This window comes from Ovis aries, chromosome 6, assembly GCF_016772045.2.
Source record: "Ovis aries strain OAR_USU_Benz2616 breed Rambouillet chromosome 6, ARS-UI_Ramb_v3.0, whole genome shotgun sequence".
NCBI classification, from domain to species: Eukaryota; Metazoa; Chordata; class Mammalia; order Artiodactyla; family Bovidae; genus Ovis; species Ovis aries.
Genome location: NC_056059.1, coordinates 51,022,201 through 51,038,745, shown reverse-complemented (window position 1 = coordinate 51,038,745; position 16,545 = coordinate 51,022,201). Strand labels below are relative to the sequence as shown.

Below are 16,545 nucleotides of genomic sequence, written 5' to 3'. Positions count from 1 at the left end.
GAGGTGATGGAATAATCACACAAGTCAGAAGCAATACACACAACTTTTGTTGGCCTGCTTTATGTCTATCTTCTTTCTAAAATGTATCACTGTATTTTTATATGTTCATGATAAAAAAAAATTAACCCAAGAATGCAATCTAGGGGTAAAGAGTAATATATATTTGTCAAATCTAAATTGAGAATTTAAAAGAAAAATAGTGGTTTTATGTTCTATTGATTTATGTACTGATGTTTGGGTCTCACCATTAGGTAATCACAAAACCAATTAATGCATTTATCATTTGTTCACCTTATTACAACCTGCATCAGACTTGCTAACCATAGTTCATCCTTAATTCCTTCTTTAGAGAAGGAAGGCTGCCAGGCAAAATCAGTGTACTAAGATATCTTTGGTTTAAGAATGAATGTGTCATTCCACATAAAGTACTTGGAATTTTCAACCAAAAGAGAGGAAAAAACTGGTAGAGAAACTTGAAGGCAAGCATTTCAGAATTTTTATTTTTTTCACATCTGTAAGTTTTAGGAGTTGGGAGATGTGGCAAACATTCCTTTCAATCTATTAGTTTATTTAGAAAGTATTTTCTTTTAAAAACTATGTATTTATTTAGCTGCATCCTGTCTTGGTTTTAGCACATGGTCTTAATTTCCCCATGGAACATGGGATCTTAAGTTTCCTGACCAGGAATCAAACCTGTGTCCCCTGCATTGCAAGGCAAATTCTTAACCACTGGACCACCAGGGAAGTCATTTTTTTCTCTTTTTAAATCTCTGAGTTAGATTGGAGAAAGCTGCTTGTTTGAATAAATACCAATTTAATGAACAAGATGAACACTATAGTTAGAGTTATAATCTGACAACAGAGAGTAAGTGCAACAGTTTAGAATAAGATAGTAAATGATCAAAAAAATATACAAAGTAGAGAAAATTCACCTACAGAAAAATAAGGTAAAAATTATATTGTTTGTTTCATGTTTCTCTGTATCTCACATGATTAAAGGGATTTTTTTAGTCTCTTTTCATCTTTACTGTAGATTAAAAAAACATTCCTTACCATAGATATTTTGACATAGAATTAAGTTTATCTGAATTTCTCTAGATAGCACCTGAAAAAAGTCAATTTTTACATTAGTGATGAGAAATTCTTCCACTGTAGACATAAGGTTTCAAAGACATCTAGGTAACTGTCTTAGGAATTACTCTGATGAAACGTAAAAATCCAATTATTTTATTATAAGGCAAAATAATAAAGTTATGCCCAGTGCCCTCCAGATCAACAATTACTACAGCACTATCTTCCTTACTCAATATTAATTTAGCAGAAATCAAACCATTTAAAATCCAACTGGTATATGCATCCATTCACTTCTCCTTCAATCAAAACTGAAAGGGCCTGTCAACAGAGAAGCACACTTACAAGTGTGAAACCATTTGACCATGTTATATTTTAATTTGCAGAGACAAAAAAGACAAGCAATTTATTTACATAAAACTGTACAAAAGCAAATTAAATTATGTAAAGTATTTCATAAATAGTTGGACGAGTGTTTAATACATTTCGCCATGTTTAGCATAGTTGCGTGCATAGTGACTCATAAGAAACGATGATAAATTGTCCTCTGCTTCACTATCAACATCCAAGTAGCAGAACAATAGTCAATGATCAACATTACAAACAGATCGTACCACACTGAATGCAAGTGCTTTAAAATGTAGGAAAAATTGTCTGAAAGTAAACCCTAGGTAGCTGAAAAAATGATGCCTTCCTCCAGATGTTATATATACCTCTGCCAGGTCACAACTAACAACTTTACAATATTTATGATCATCTTCACTGTTTTGTTTTGTTTTTCCCCCTTAAGAATTCGTCTTATATTTACTGCTGATACAATATACCTAAAACTGTTGAGGTCTTCAGATTTCTCATGTCTGTTTTAGGATAGCTTTTTGATTCTTGGCAGTTTCTTCTGGTCTCTCTGTTTTATTTTCCTATAAGACAGCTTCCTAGGGTAACCTTTCAGCCAGACATCTTCAGTACCATCTTAGTTTTTCTTCCCATAAAAATAGTGCCTCTCTTGTTTTCTGAAACACAGGCAGCAGGCCAGTCAGAAACCATAATGATATCTGGAGGTTCAGAATGAGCCTCAGAGGTTCAGATTTTAGACTGAAGCTAAAGATGTTTGAATACACATAAATTGATATAGTTACTCAATTTATAAATGTGTCCTAATGTATAATGCATGCAAAGTTCACTTGAGTTTCTTGGGTACAGAAAACAAATATGGTTTATATAGTGCAGAACCAAAATGAAACAGCAGCTAAAAGAAAAATAACAACAAAAGAAGAAAGACTAGAAATGGAAAATCAGTATTTTACCTTGCAAAATGGACTGATTTCATCCCTGATAATCTCTTTCTATATTACTATTATAATAAATGCATTAGCCTTCTAGACCAAATTAAGCAGCCTATATAAATTTTGTTTTATGAATGAATGATATTTAAGACTGGTCCACTATCTGAGTTTGTCGGAAGGCAAATTTTTAATATATTATTTATTATTTTCAGAAAATAAACATGGATAAATATATAGGATCAGAAAAGTTGGGAATAGCCCATTTCCCCTCATTGTCCAAACCCAACAACCGTTTTTTTACCATAACAACAGGTATAAAAGGCACAGTTGCTTATTTTGCATTCACTCATTTATTATTTTTTTGTTTCTTTTTATAGATTTTTTTTCAAAAGCACTCTATCTATGGAGTGGCACCAGATTTAACCTATTCAAAATAAAAGTCATACAAACACAAAATAGATTTCTGTGCCATGCCAGCTCATTATAATAATAAACATGTTATGATAGCTAATTCTACTAGAAATACTGCGAATACTTACAGTACACTGAATTTTATTCTTTCACACCCATTTTAGTTCTAAAGAGGCTCACGAGTTAAATGATGATGACATGGCTATCTTGTATGTGGTGCAAATGTCATTGGGGAATGTGGATCCAATTAATCCAAAGGTCCCATATGACCCGTATTAGCTTTAGAGACAACAGAAGGGTTTTAAGATAGAGTGAAATGAGCTATCTAATGTTTCAAGTGTATCATGAAAGAAAAAAATGCATTAAAAAAGTCTGTTTCACACCTGTGTTATGCAATTGAATATTTCCTTTGTAACGTGCAAGAAAAAATATGTATACATTTCATAAGTATCTTTAGAAGTATTTTGTCTTAATAGGTACTTACAGATTATACAAGGCAGAACTGCTTTAATGCAGTTTCCTAACAAAGTACTAGAATTGCATCTTTCCATAATGTAAATAATAATCAACCATAAACATTTTCAGTTACTGATATTTTAGTCCAATGATTTTTTTTCTTCAATTACATATCTTCTTTCATCCTATTATACATAAACTAACATCAAAATGAAAACTCCATTTAAGAAAGAGTATAAGGAAATGACCCCAAAGAGTACCCCACCAAACAGAGAAATGATTTTCAAAGATAAGCATTTTGATGACCTATAGTGAATTAACAACCTATATACCAGGTTGCTTCACTTTGTAGTCTAAGAAATACTGCAAAGCATGAAACTACCCAGAGCTACATTGTTTCTACAGTTTGCTAAAGAGCCATCAAGGCTATGCCTTAACTAGGTTACAAACATTCAGTAATGGGAATGTTTGCTCTCTTCACCTGTTATCCCCTAGCCTGTCCCTGGATTGTCACTTTTTCTGAATGCCCCAGCTTAGTTTCCCATTGTATTAAATTCTCCTCTGGAGAGGAAGTGACCCTAAAATCTGCATATTCTGTTTCTTTATATTACACTGAAGGAAAAAAAAAAAAGACTACATATTTTTGAACTCTGAGATGTGTATACCATGAGCCATGTCACTGCCCAGAACTCATTTCTTTCACGTTCAGTCTGGATTAGTTAAAGAGATATGTTAAACAATGCTCAAAATCACATTAGTGACTAAGTCAACTAGGGGTGTCACCTTGTTTTAAAGTTGTGAGTCTCAAGATAGTGCTATATTGCACAGAATGCCAAATTAATGCACTTTTGTTACTTGGAAGTATACACTGAACATGTAAAAAATACACTTGGTTATTTCAAATGTCGATGAGACCAGTAAATACAACCTGATTCTCAAATGATAGTAAACTTAACTAAGACTGTTATGCCAAGGTATCTTTCTCTTCCTACCTACCCATAAATATGATATTAAAAAGTAGAATCTTCCCTGATAATATTTTCAAAACTAAACTTTAACCTCAACTAATTGCCTATTATAGTACCGAACATATATCTCACTGGCTTTTCCGTTTCTGAACTTTCAAAGAAAATTCATGCTTTCTGGGTACAGAGAAAATGTAAGATAAACTGGCTTTTGAGGGTTCTCTCTGTGTGCCTGGGTTCAGTGACTTCTGTTGCTTCATGGATTTCCACATCAAGACCAAATCTACTCCATGATTTCCCTGATCTGCCTTATGATCTTTGGCCTTTAAATGATACAATTGTTCCTGTTAGTTGATAATAGTGGTGCCGTTCCAAAAACATATATAGTTTTTCAAAGTTATAACTAGTATAATTCATGTGATCAAAGTAGCATGTATACTAAGAATATTCAGTAAATGTATGGAACTGACATTGATGCTCCTGACTTGAGAAAAACAACCTATGCCAATTTGGGACTGCCGTCTCTGACTGGGTATTGTTTATTTTTTCAGGCTTTGTTAGAATGTTAAAGCTATGATCTTCCCCTAAATGCTTCTCCTGGAGTTCCTCTCTATAAGGACTGTACTATTAGAGGGACTCTCTCATGTTTGAAAGATTGCCTTCCATGGTTATTCATCATATTCTGATCATATGTCTGAAATACATTTCACCTGATCTGCTTTTTCTGATCAACCGGATGACATTCGAACTGAATCAAAGTGACTAAAATCATGTTTCAGCTTAGGGATAATGAGAGTGTGTGTGTTCTGCTAATCAGGCTTGTTACCATGAAAGAAACTTGCAACCATCTTTTTTTGTTTGTTTGTTTTTCTGGTTTTTGGAGTGGGGCGGGGAAGAGAGTAAGAGGGTTTGGGGAATCAGTGAGGGGGTTAGACATGCAAGTAACAAGGATGGTTTCTACATTGTACATTTCAATCAGGCTGAACAGTGTCGCTCACTAAAGGCCTGATCTGGAGGCAGAAGTGGCAGGCAAAGCTTTGTCTCTTTGGTAGCCCCCTCTTTTTGATTACAAGGTTTCATTTTGTAAGGTTTTTCACCCCTTATTCTCCTTCTCATACATGAAAAGAACTTTGCTGTTGCTTCTGTATAGCCTACAGGTAAACTTCTCTTCTAGTGAGAGTATTGACAGGAGATGGCTTGTATTCCCCCGTTTTTGTAAGGGGAATATCCTCAGTGTTGGCATCCTCATTTTTGCTGAAACTAGCCGCACTGAAGGTCTCATAGGATGAGGTCAACTTTTTGTTCAGGAGGTTTCTGTTGCGGTCACCCATGATGGCGGCCTCACCATTAGCCAGTTTTTCCTGGCTTCCTCGTTCATCAACAGGCATGAAAGTGGAGAGTTTGGGCTGGCTCTTCTTCCTCTCTGGAGAAGTGCGGACAGGCATCCAGCAGGAGTCAGAATGGCCGTACTCATCACACTCACGGGTACACTTCCCAGTCAGGGCTACATCTGGAAGAGGTCTTGAATCTGAAATTTGAGGAGAAGGAGCCTTTAAAGTAGGTCATTTCTCAACAGCCTTTTCCGACCTATATGAAACTCGGTGGGGGGAGGGGTAGTTATGTATAATATTATATTACATATACATTTCCTTTACCATATTCCCTTTTTCAACACTCTGTAGTTCATTATTCCAAAGAACTGTTTTTATTTCATATCCATTAAAAATAAGGTTTTGCAAAAACTTCAAATATTATAGAAAGAGAGTAGAGGACAAACAGATAAATTTAAGTGTGTGTTGAACAGACAAAGGTATATGAATTTGTTACAGGACAGGTACGTGTGCATATTCTCACACAGAAATAAAGTATGCAAGTATATTTGTACAGGAGTAAATTTTTCCATAGTCATAAGTTATTAAATCCAAAAATATCATTTTCTGTATTTATAAAGTATCCCAGAAATCATGTACTTTTGCCAATTGAATTGCTTTGCTTCCTGTTTATACATTATTCATATAATGCAAATATGCAAAACCTTATATTTAAAATATATTATAAAACATCAGGGTGACTCAGAAGTAGAACCTAAACTGACAGCACATTGTGTGGTTAAAAAGTGAAAAAAACCAAAAAACAAACAAAGTACCAGTGGGTTCAAGTGTGAGTATACTAGTATAATCAGCACTTACCCAACCCAAGCCCACACCCCACCCCACCTCCCACCTTGTTAATGACCTTGTTAATGTGCTGTAGGATAGTCCCTTGAGTGTTCACATAGAAATATACCTGTCAGTGTGTTTGCTGAATGGAAATACTATGTGAAAGGCAATGTACTGGGTAAATTGAATCAAACTCTCTTGATGAAATGACACGTTTTCCTAATTAAAGTCTGTTGCCTAATGCCGTGGGAAATATCTTCTATTTCTATAAAGCTGTTATATCATTGTATGTGTCTGTCTTTGGAGAATCGTTATATATTTTCTTACTATTACAAAGTTTTTAAACAGATTTGTTTTTGTTTGAGAAAGAGAGTGAGAGAGAGAAAAACCTGCTTCACCTCAACAGATTCTAAGAAAACAACCTCTAGGGTTGTATTTAATATATTTGATAGTTTCTTTTACTGCCAAACAAAAGAACATAATATGACTGTGCTCCAGTGTATATTGTTCGGTATCATTTTACTACAAGGCTTGGGACTTAAAAGACTGACAAATTTTAACCTCTGCAAATATATTCACAACAAAGGAATTCCGTAACATTTGCATATGCACCTTTGGTAGACTGGTTTAAAATAAAAGAGGGGGTTATTTAACTTATTCCCAATATATTTAAAGCTACTGCTTTTGCCTCCACACATCAATTCCTGCAGTATAAAATGATATTCTCATTTGGTTATCATTTGGATTAGGTTATTTTACAAGTTTCACATCATTGAAACTCTTAAATCAAGTCAGTCCAATCTTGCATGTCATTTTTTTCACTTTAGTAATGAGTGGCTAACTGAAATATTGATATTTGTCAGCTTAATGATTTTTGAACCACTGTGACCTGAGATTTTTATGCTATGTGCTCAGAATTCAGCAAGAAAATGCCATTGTTCTTTACAGGAAATCCAGAATTGCCTTTCTCTTTTCCAAAGGCAAAATGCAAAGATAATTATTTATTGCAGTTGCAAATGCTGCTCTTTGATTTTAAGTGGACAGATCCTATTAATTTTATCATCAAAAGAAAAAGCACATTCCTATTTTTGTGTATGTGCTAAACTCCCTCTGTGTCTCTCAAACACAAATTTTAGATGCATTTTTAAAAAATCAAAGTTTTGACAAAATTTTTTAATGGTTTTTGTAATCTGGTTAGTTTAAATGAGCAAACTGAGTTATTTGGAATATTTCCTGTCTTGGGATACTTCATTTGAAGCTGACCTAAATGCTTTGAACAGGAAAGAAATCTTATAAAGATGCAAAGTGTGAGATCAGATTTACTTTTTACTCTAAACATTCGTTTTCTTCTTCACTGCCTTAATAGGTTCAAGTTTTTCTTTTTCTCCTATGAGAGTGCCTACCAAGGACACAAGACAGTAATCAGAAATTTAGCTACTGAAGTAGGAAAAGGTCTTTATAAATGTGTTTGTCATTACCTGCAGAGATGATAGAGAATTGTCTCTAAACATCTCTGCGTTTACTTAAGTATGACGATTTACTTAGACAATGACTTACACAGGTTGCTGCTTTTGGGGATTAATTTGTGTTTCCAGTCTGAAATTCATAGCACCTAGTGTATCCTTTGTTGGAGATGCACTTAGAGATAGCTCACAAAAATATCTTAACACTCTAACACCTCTTCCTACCTGTTATACTTAATTTGTGTACCTTGAACTCCCTGTAGCTCATAAAAAATTATATTCATTTAAATTAACTCAATTTCCAGTCAACTAGAAATGAGATGCTCTTCAGTTCATTCCTATCAGTCTTTACTTCATAGTCCAGGTTATCTCCTGCTAAAATTGATTTCCTCTTTTTGCTTTTAAGGAAGGGCAGCTTATCTTCTGTGCCATAAGCCACATGTGGGTTGCCACATCTTTATCCCAGAAGGATGACTTTTAATAAGGATCTCCTGTCATTTCCAAAGTCAAACACTTGATTGGGGACCACAGTGGAAGTTTGACATGCCTAATTGGCTGAGACATGTTGCAGTGTTTGTCATCAAATTTAGAAAATAATCAAGAAAGGCTATAAGAGATTCATCACAAGCAATCAAAACTTCTAATCTTGATGACAAATCCTCAAAAGAAACGCCAATGATTAACAAATGCAATTTATATTATGATGTAATTGATTAAGGGAAGGCATGAGTAGAATAGTATTTTTTCTGTATTTCCTTATTTTATTTATGCAAGTAGATATTATATATATTTTTAAAAGACAGGAGTTATATAGGGTCTTACAGAATTACTAAACACACTTTTTTTCCCCTTTTCTTAAAAGATATACTCCTAAAATGTCCTCTTCTTGTGGGATTTTAGAGGCAGATCTTCCATAAATAGTAATCCTCCGTAGTCTTTCGCTGAAGGAGGTGTTTTATTATATCTAAGAACACTATTGCACACTTCAGTTTAGCACTCTTCCCTTTCATTTTGACCTGAGTGAAGAAGGAAAATAGTTAATCATGACTCTTTTTACGTGGTACTGAGTAATTAAAAAAGCAAAATATTCTGTACTGAAATATGGTATTCTCTATCAGCATTTTCCATAAGTAAGTGAGTTCCTTAAAGGTTCCCCCTTCACATGCCCTTAATCATATTAAATTTTGAGATGACTGAAAGTCGAACTGATATTCATTAGGTCTTGTTGCTTTAGCATCATTTGCAGAGTTTTCCACTTGCAGCTAGCTATGCTGTTTACTAGAAACATTACATATAATAACTTTGGAAAGTTAAAATCTGTTCTTGGACATCAACTTAATTATCCCTTCAAAAGTACAGTTTTCAGCTATCATAATATCAAACTGTATAACACATAAAAAAATTCCCTGAACTTCTTCCCTCTTACTTATCACCTCAACCCAACAGCAAAGAGGATGGAAGTAGTGAGGGGATCAGACTATGGGAGAGCTGAAGCCAAAGAGCAAGTGTTTTGACTTTCACTTTAGTGTTTCCCATAACACCGTATTGCTCCTTCTTAAAATGTAACAGCAGAGTTATTTAGAGGTCAATTACTGCTACTCATAGCCATAAGAAAAAGTTACAGTCTCCTAAGAAAGATAAAAAAAATCTGAGCATCACAGGAAAGAGATGTCATGAAGACAAAAATTTTAAAAATACTTTAAAAATAATTTAACCTTTTTAAAGACTATACATTTCCTAATGTGAAGGAAATTATAACTAATTTAAGAAATCAAGTTCTTTAACTACAAAGAAATGTACTTCATCTTACTAGGCAGGGCAGATGAGTAGGTGGTGAGAAGATATTGCTACACAATGACCTCAGCAAGAAGTGACAGATAATATGTAGCATCATTAGAAATTCAAAGGAAAGTCTAGATTTAAGGAGGCCTTTAATGTTTCCAGAAGCTGCCCTATGCAATTCAGAAACTTTTAGAGAAATCAGTATTACAGGAGAGCAGTGGAATTGTTAAGGCTTTTAAAGACAACTTTGTACCAGTAAAGATTTGGATAGACGCAGTTATGCATTTTGCCAGAATCCTGATCACCCACTCCTATTCCAGGCCCTTGTCTTGGGGCTGAACATATAAAGATGTTTCCATTTCCTAAAAGACACACAGGCACATTTTCCTTTTTCAAGAATTTATTTTTCTGTTCCATGTCCTGACTTCCTGTTATCTGAAGACTTCCTTTTCTAGAGACATACCTGATTCTGGTGGAATTTGGTGGACCATGCACAGGTTTTACAAAAAGATGAACAACAGCAAAAGAGGAAGATAAATTTTGTTATTTTCCAACTAATATTTTAATATTAACTTTATTTTATTAAATTCAAATGAAAGTATCATTTTTATTCCAATGATTCAAGTAAGTACTTTATTTTAAAATAGCTGTCTTGCCTTATATAATAGATCTGGGAACAAATAATTACATAAATTTTTATTGGAACATTATTATTATAGTCAGTGAAGTTTAGGAATGAGGTTATGAGATCAAAAAAGTGCATACTGAGTTAGACTTGGCTTTTTATATAAATGATCTGAAGATCAGGGCTTCCCAAGTGGTGTTAATGGTAAAGAACCTATCTGCCAGTGCAGGGGACATAAGAGATGAGGGTTCTATCCTTGGATCAGGAAGATTGCCCTGGAGGAGGGCATGGCAACCCACTCCAGTATTCTTGCCTGGAGAATCCCGTGGACGTAATGTCTGGCGGGCTATAGTCCATAGGGTTAGTCAGCCACGACTGAAGCAACTTAGCATGTACACTCAACAAAAGATCCTTGCCTTTTGTCTGTTTGGGGCATTTAGGAAGGTTAGAAAGGTGAGCATGTTAAGAGATTATGGAAAAGGTAGAAATCATTGCCTCGGGCAAGCAATAGATGATCTTCTGAATATTCCAGAAGTTTCTGTAAGAAGGGGAAATGTGGTGGACTTATGCAAGTGTCACCCAGATCTACTACTAGGTGGTTAAAATTTCTATACTGTGTTCTAATCTATCATGAAATCACTTGCTACTATTGAATTATAAGAAGAGATAAGTGTCATCTATCCAACCAGCCCTACTTCAGTCTCATCTATACCTTTGTTGAGTGCTTCCTTCAAGGGACAACGGAACTCGTGAAAAAAAAAACAGGAGGCTGTTTTGAGTGTCATTCTGTGTCCATCATGTGTAAGCTGTGTGACTTTGGATATAATTTCCCTGAGCCTCAAGTTCCTCATTTGTGAAGTAATAATACCTATTCCACCATTTTTATAGGGATAAATGAGTGAATGTATAGTAAGTTTATAATATGATGTCTGATGCTGTATATATTTTTGGTAAATAGTAGGTCACAGCCCCTGGAGAGATGTAAAAACATAGATATTTTTTCTTTCTCTGCAGTCTTCCCTGAATGAAATGGGTGTTAAGGGAATGGGCACCACAATGAGGATCCCTGAATTCAAATCCTAACTTTGTCATTTAGTACATATGTAACTTTAAACAAGTAACTTGGTTCATGTAAATTTCCTAATCTTTATAAAAGACATAAGAATGAATTAACTTAAGATAATTATGAAGATTAAATGTATTAACACAGGTAAACTTAATAGAATTTTTGACATACAATGGGCCTTCAATAAATATTAGATATTTCAAGTGCACAATCTATTATCCACAATTCAGTTCTCAAAATAGCTTTGAAAACCAAAAGCTTTTATTCCCCATATATTTACAATAAACCTGACTTTTAATACAATGTTATTTTTCATCTTTATTTATCTCACATAGTGTGAATATGTGTTTTGAAGGAAAAATAGTGTTTAATTAAAGACTATCTCAGACTCTTCGATCTTCAAAATAATAGGAAAGTGAAAGTTAGGTCAGTTATGTTCAACTTTTTGTGACCCCATGGATTGTAGCCCTCCAGGCTCCTCTGTCCATGGAATTCTCCAGGCAAGAATACTGGAGTGGATTGCCACGCCTTCCTCCAAGGGATCTTCCCAACTGTGTTAGGAAGCCCTCCAAATAATATAGATGCATGATATTATCTTTTCTAGTGTATAAATGATTCCTGTTTTTAAGATATGTTTGTTCTCAAGGGTTTCAGATAACTTACTGTGGATCTAGTAGCAATCATCAATCAAAAGGACATGTATTTGGACTTATTTTTTCAGAAGGACTCATGGATTTATGCTGATAGAGTCTGCAGTATACCGGAGCTAACAGCCACTGAGGAAAGTACAGTGGTCACGGGTTACTCCATATCAGATATTCCCCTTAACACTTCTTTATTAAGACTTGGCTGGAGATTTATTCAGGGTATGTCATAATTGCTCAAAACTGAACAGCAAATTCTCTGTTAGTTGCAGTTATCTTTACAACATAAACAGATCAACCCCACAATTGCTCATTTTCATTCGAAAGAGACTTGCCTCTGCGATCCTGGGTTGTTATTTTGCTTTGCCTACATGGGTCACAACATGAAAAAGGAGAAGGCAATGGCACCCCACTCCAGTACTCTTGCCTGGAAAATCCCATGGATGGAGGAGCCTGGTAGGCTGCAGTCCATGGGGTCGCTGAGGGTTGGACACGACTGAGCGACTTCACTTTGACTTTTCACTTTCATGCATTGGAGAAGGAAATGGAAACCCACTCCAGTGTTCTTGCCTGGAGAATCCCAGGGACAGGGGAGCCTGGTGGGCTGCCGTCTATGGGGTCACACAGAGTCAGACACGACTGAAGTGACTTAGTGGTAGCAGTAGCAGAGCTCCATTTTAACATGTTAAAAATTACTAATAAGCTAACCTCAGACTAAGAGTTTGAAAAATCTAGAAAAACAAGAAAAAGCAGGGAAAATACCTCACCTTCAGTGCACCTTTCAGAGATCAAAATTAATGAAACAAAAGCATTCAAGTTTTGTGGATTTTATGATGTATGCATAAGCTTGTTTTAAGTCACAAAATAAGGCCAGAAATTCCTCTCATCTTCCTATACACAGCCCTTTGGAGTATGATATCACTACTTCTGTCAAGATTCTGTTTCTGCAGCCCTTGAAGCTGGGCTAGCTTTGACAACTAGAGAGACACTGCACAATTTTCAGGATAGGTCTCAAGAGTTCTTGCAACTTCTGCTTTTGACCTTGGAAGACTGTCATCTCCATCCTGACAGAAAGCATGATCTAGCTTTTTTGAAGAAAGACTTTTTGAGAGAGAGAGACTCAGCTATTTCAGCTGGTCCAGCAGCGCCTACCCCCAGCCAACCCCCCAGATGATGGCAGCCTCATGAGTGATCCAGACAAAACTTGCAGAAGAATCAATAGTCAAACCACAGAAACATGGAATACAATCACTCTTTGCTGTTTGAAGCTCCTAAGTTATGTTTGTTTTTGTTTGTTTAGAGGGTGAGGAGAATTCCTTGATGTGGCAACAGATCTCTGAGGTTACGGTCATGGATATACTGTATTATCTGTGATTAAAAAAAAATGCCTGAGATATAGAAACAATATATTCTACTTTTATGTTTTCTGATCATGGGCAAAAAACTGACTAATATTATAGAAAGAATAAACATTTTCAAAGGTGTAAGTACATTTAATTTGAAGTTCAAGCAAAGGGTTCCCATAAAAATCTGGAAATTTTGGTCCTATGATTACAGGATTTTACTGGATTTTTCATCCAAGAGTGTAGATTTTTCACGTACACATATTTTTCACAAACATGTTTGAAAGCATCAGCAACTTTTCTCTGGACCTTAGGGTTAGGGTTAGGGTTAGTTCAGGCTGGCATGCCAAGACAATATTAAAATGTTTAAACATGTTTGAAAGCATCAGCAACTTTTCTCTGGACCTTAGGCCAAACTCAGTTAAATAGCAATTGAATGTATCTCAAGAAGCATTTACTGCCCTGAGGCTTAGACCAATGTCATTCTGAATGTGGTATTATCATATACAGTGGAGACTGCAGGCCAGCTTCAAGCAGTCCTGCTGAATCAACTCAAACATGATTCTGCTGGTTGGCACATGAAAACTGCACTACAGCAAAAAAAATGTATGGTGACTGCTGGAGAGTGATCTATTTATGTACTTCAAAGATGGGGTTTCATTTTGATTTCACTCTTCACAAACGCAAAATTCGAGGTGAGGTCGTGGAGGTTAAGGGAATATTAAGGGAAGAGCGTGAAAATAAAGGAAGGAAGTGCTGGAAAATGCGGAGATGCTCAGCAGAGTTTATAAAACCCCAAAAAGATTGAGGATATTTATTACACAAGTTAAAAATTGATTATCCCACTGAAAATAGATGGAATTCTGGTTGTTTAAAGCCATTCATGTTTGCTTTTCCACTGCAACAGTCAAAGTTTTCATGTTTTTTTTTTCTAGTCACTTGGGTTTCTTTAAGCTAGAAATTATTTGCTTTGTGTGTCATAGACTAGTAATCTAACGAAAAGTAGAAGCATTGCCTCCCTCCGTAAACTCAGATGTGTGCCCATAAAATTTGCATAAGAATTTGAGTGGAGTTCATAATACCAGTTAGGGCTGCAGCATCTTGATGGATGGAATTTTTACATTTATACATTTTTCCTTTGAGTTTAAACCAATGATTAAGAAATATTTAACAAATAATAATCTATCCTTGAAATTTAGAAATTTTACATGGGGAAGATAAATTGGCCTTCAGTGACAGAAAGATTTAAAACAAATAAAGAACAAATTCTGCAACACATGTATAGAAGTGAAGAAAACAATTTAGGTTTGGTTATGTTAATGTTGCAGGTAAGTCATTTAAATGCCTCTATCTAAAACCCCTCAATAATTTATAAAGCTTTGTGTTGATAGCAGATTAATACTTGTGGGTAGATTTTACTGGTTGCTGATCAAGTTGCTGATCAACTTGAAATGTATTATGTATTTTCTTTGCTAGAACCTACATCCAATATTTGCACCAGTGTCTTGAATCGCAAGCGGCTGGATCTTCACTTACCATGAGAAGGGAGATGAATTAATGAATTCTTGTCATGCAGGAATTATATACAAAACAATAATGATCCAGATGAGTTTTTTAATTAATAAAATGTGTTAGCCACTGCACATTAATTTTATGGTAAAGTGAAAAGTGGGTACTTCTAAAAGAATTGAAAGTATCTATTTAGAATCACTTTCCAGTAATGACCTTAAATCTTCAATGATTCAATATTGATTATAAAATTATAAAATATATATCCTACAATAAATATTAACTTTTGGAATGGATATTTAATCTACAAATAATATATAAAGTTTCTATTAACTGTAAGAATATTATATTCGGATGGTAGTCTTAAAGGCAGTGCCCGTTTTATCTTTGCTTCGCCATATAACATATGATATCAATATTTCATTTTTTACAGCTGAGTAATATTCCATTGTATACACGCGGCAGAAGTCACAATACCTGTTCATGTTCTCCTTCAGTGTAGTGATCCTGCGAAACTATACAATTATTGTAATGAAATGACCATTTAAAAAATACATTCTCAGGTTATTTGCATGGAATTACCTATTGAAATGTATCATAATCATACAGTGGCTTATCTATTGAAAACACTCCTGTAATAAGAAGTTGAGTAGTCACAGAATTCCATTAGTTATTGTGACTGAGAAGAAAGACAGAGTTCCTCCTTTGTGTTCTTTACTAAGGAAGGTTTCACAAAAGTCTTGAGTTCAGAAGTACTTTTGAGAGGTGAGGTTCTGAAAGCTTTTAATAGGAGCTGAAACATCATTTGTAAGGAGAGTTTTAAAACTATTACAATGCTGGCTTCTTACTCTCATCAATAAGTTTATCAGTTAAAACTAAAATTGGCCATCACATTTAGGACCAAAAGAGTGTTGAAGAGCTTGGGAGCTTAGAGCAGGTAAATCAAAGGGAAAAAAAAAAAAAAAGGAAATGATTTCTGATGACTAGCAAATAAGACTCAGTGAGCAGTTCAAGTGGGGGAAATCAATGAAGCAACACTGGATCAGTTTGCTTCATTGATTTTTGCTGCTCATTGAAATGTTTTCCTTTATTTACTTCCGATTTCTTCAGAGAGTGGTGAAGCCTCACTGCTGATCCTCCCTTGGAGCCTGTGATGGGAGGATGAGCAAGCTTTGGAGATCCTCTCATGCTTGCATTACACCTTTTCATGCCACATGAATTCCGCAGCACTTCTAACGCCCCTGTGATGCTGCAAATGCCATCCTGCACGCACAACCTTACTATGGTAGGCATAAAGATGGTTCCCTCCCAAAATATCTACATCTTAGTCCCCAGAATCTGTGAGCCTGTTACATGACAGGACAAAGGAGAATTAAGGTGGCAGGAGCTATCAAGTTTCCTAATAAACTGTCCTTAAAATAGGGATATTATAAGAAGGCAGGTTATAAAACAAATGATGTGAGCACATACTAATAATTGAAAATGGTAAGGAAACAGACTGTCTCCTTGAGCTTCCAGAAAGGGAGGCAGCACTGCAGAGACTTTGATTTTAGCCCCCAGAGACCCACATCAGACTTTTCAGGTACAGAACTGTAAGAGGATACAATTTTTGTTGTTTCAAGGCACCATGCTTTTAGTAATTTGTTGCAGTTGCAATAGGCAACAGATACATACTCCCACCACTTGTTAGAGGAAGGTCAGGGGAAGATCAGGGTAGACTTGAAGCATTTGGTCCTTTCTACCCATACTTATGTGGCTTCCCTGTGGC

At 35.3% G+C, this 16,545-nt stretch overlaps 1 protein-coding gene across 4 annotated transcripts in view; it reads right to left on the bottom strand.

Moving 5' to 3' along the window:
* Positions 1 to 1,424: 1,424 nt before the first annotated feature.
* The window catches only part of PCDH7 (protocadherin 7), a 466,886-nt gene continuing 451,765 nt past the window's right edge, over positions 1,425 to 16,545 (bottom strand). For 3 of the 4 annotated variants that reach the window (XM_015096433.4, XM_027970916.3, XM_042251304.2), the window contains one exon: positions 1,425 to 5,714. In XM_015096433.4, the coding sequence (XP_014951919.2) occupies positions 5,338 to 5,714 (377 nt within the window). In that variant the 3' untranslated portion in view covers positions 1,425 to 5,337. The remainder of the gene's footprint in view (positions 5,715 to 16,545) is intronic. The other variant, XM_027970918.3, reaches the window with a different exon arrangement.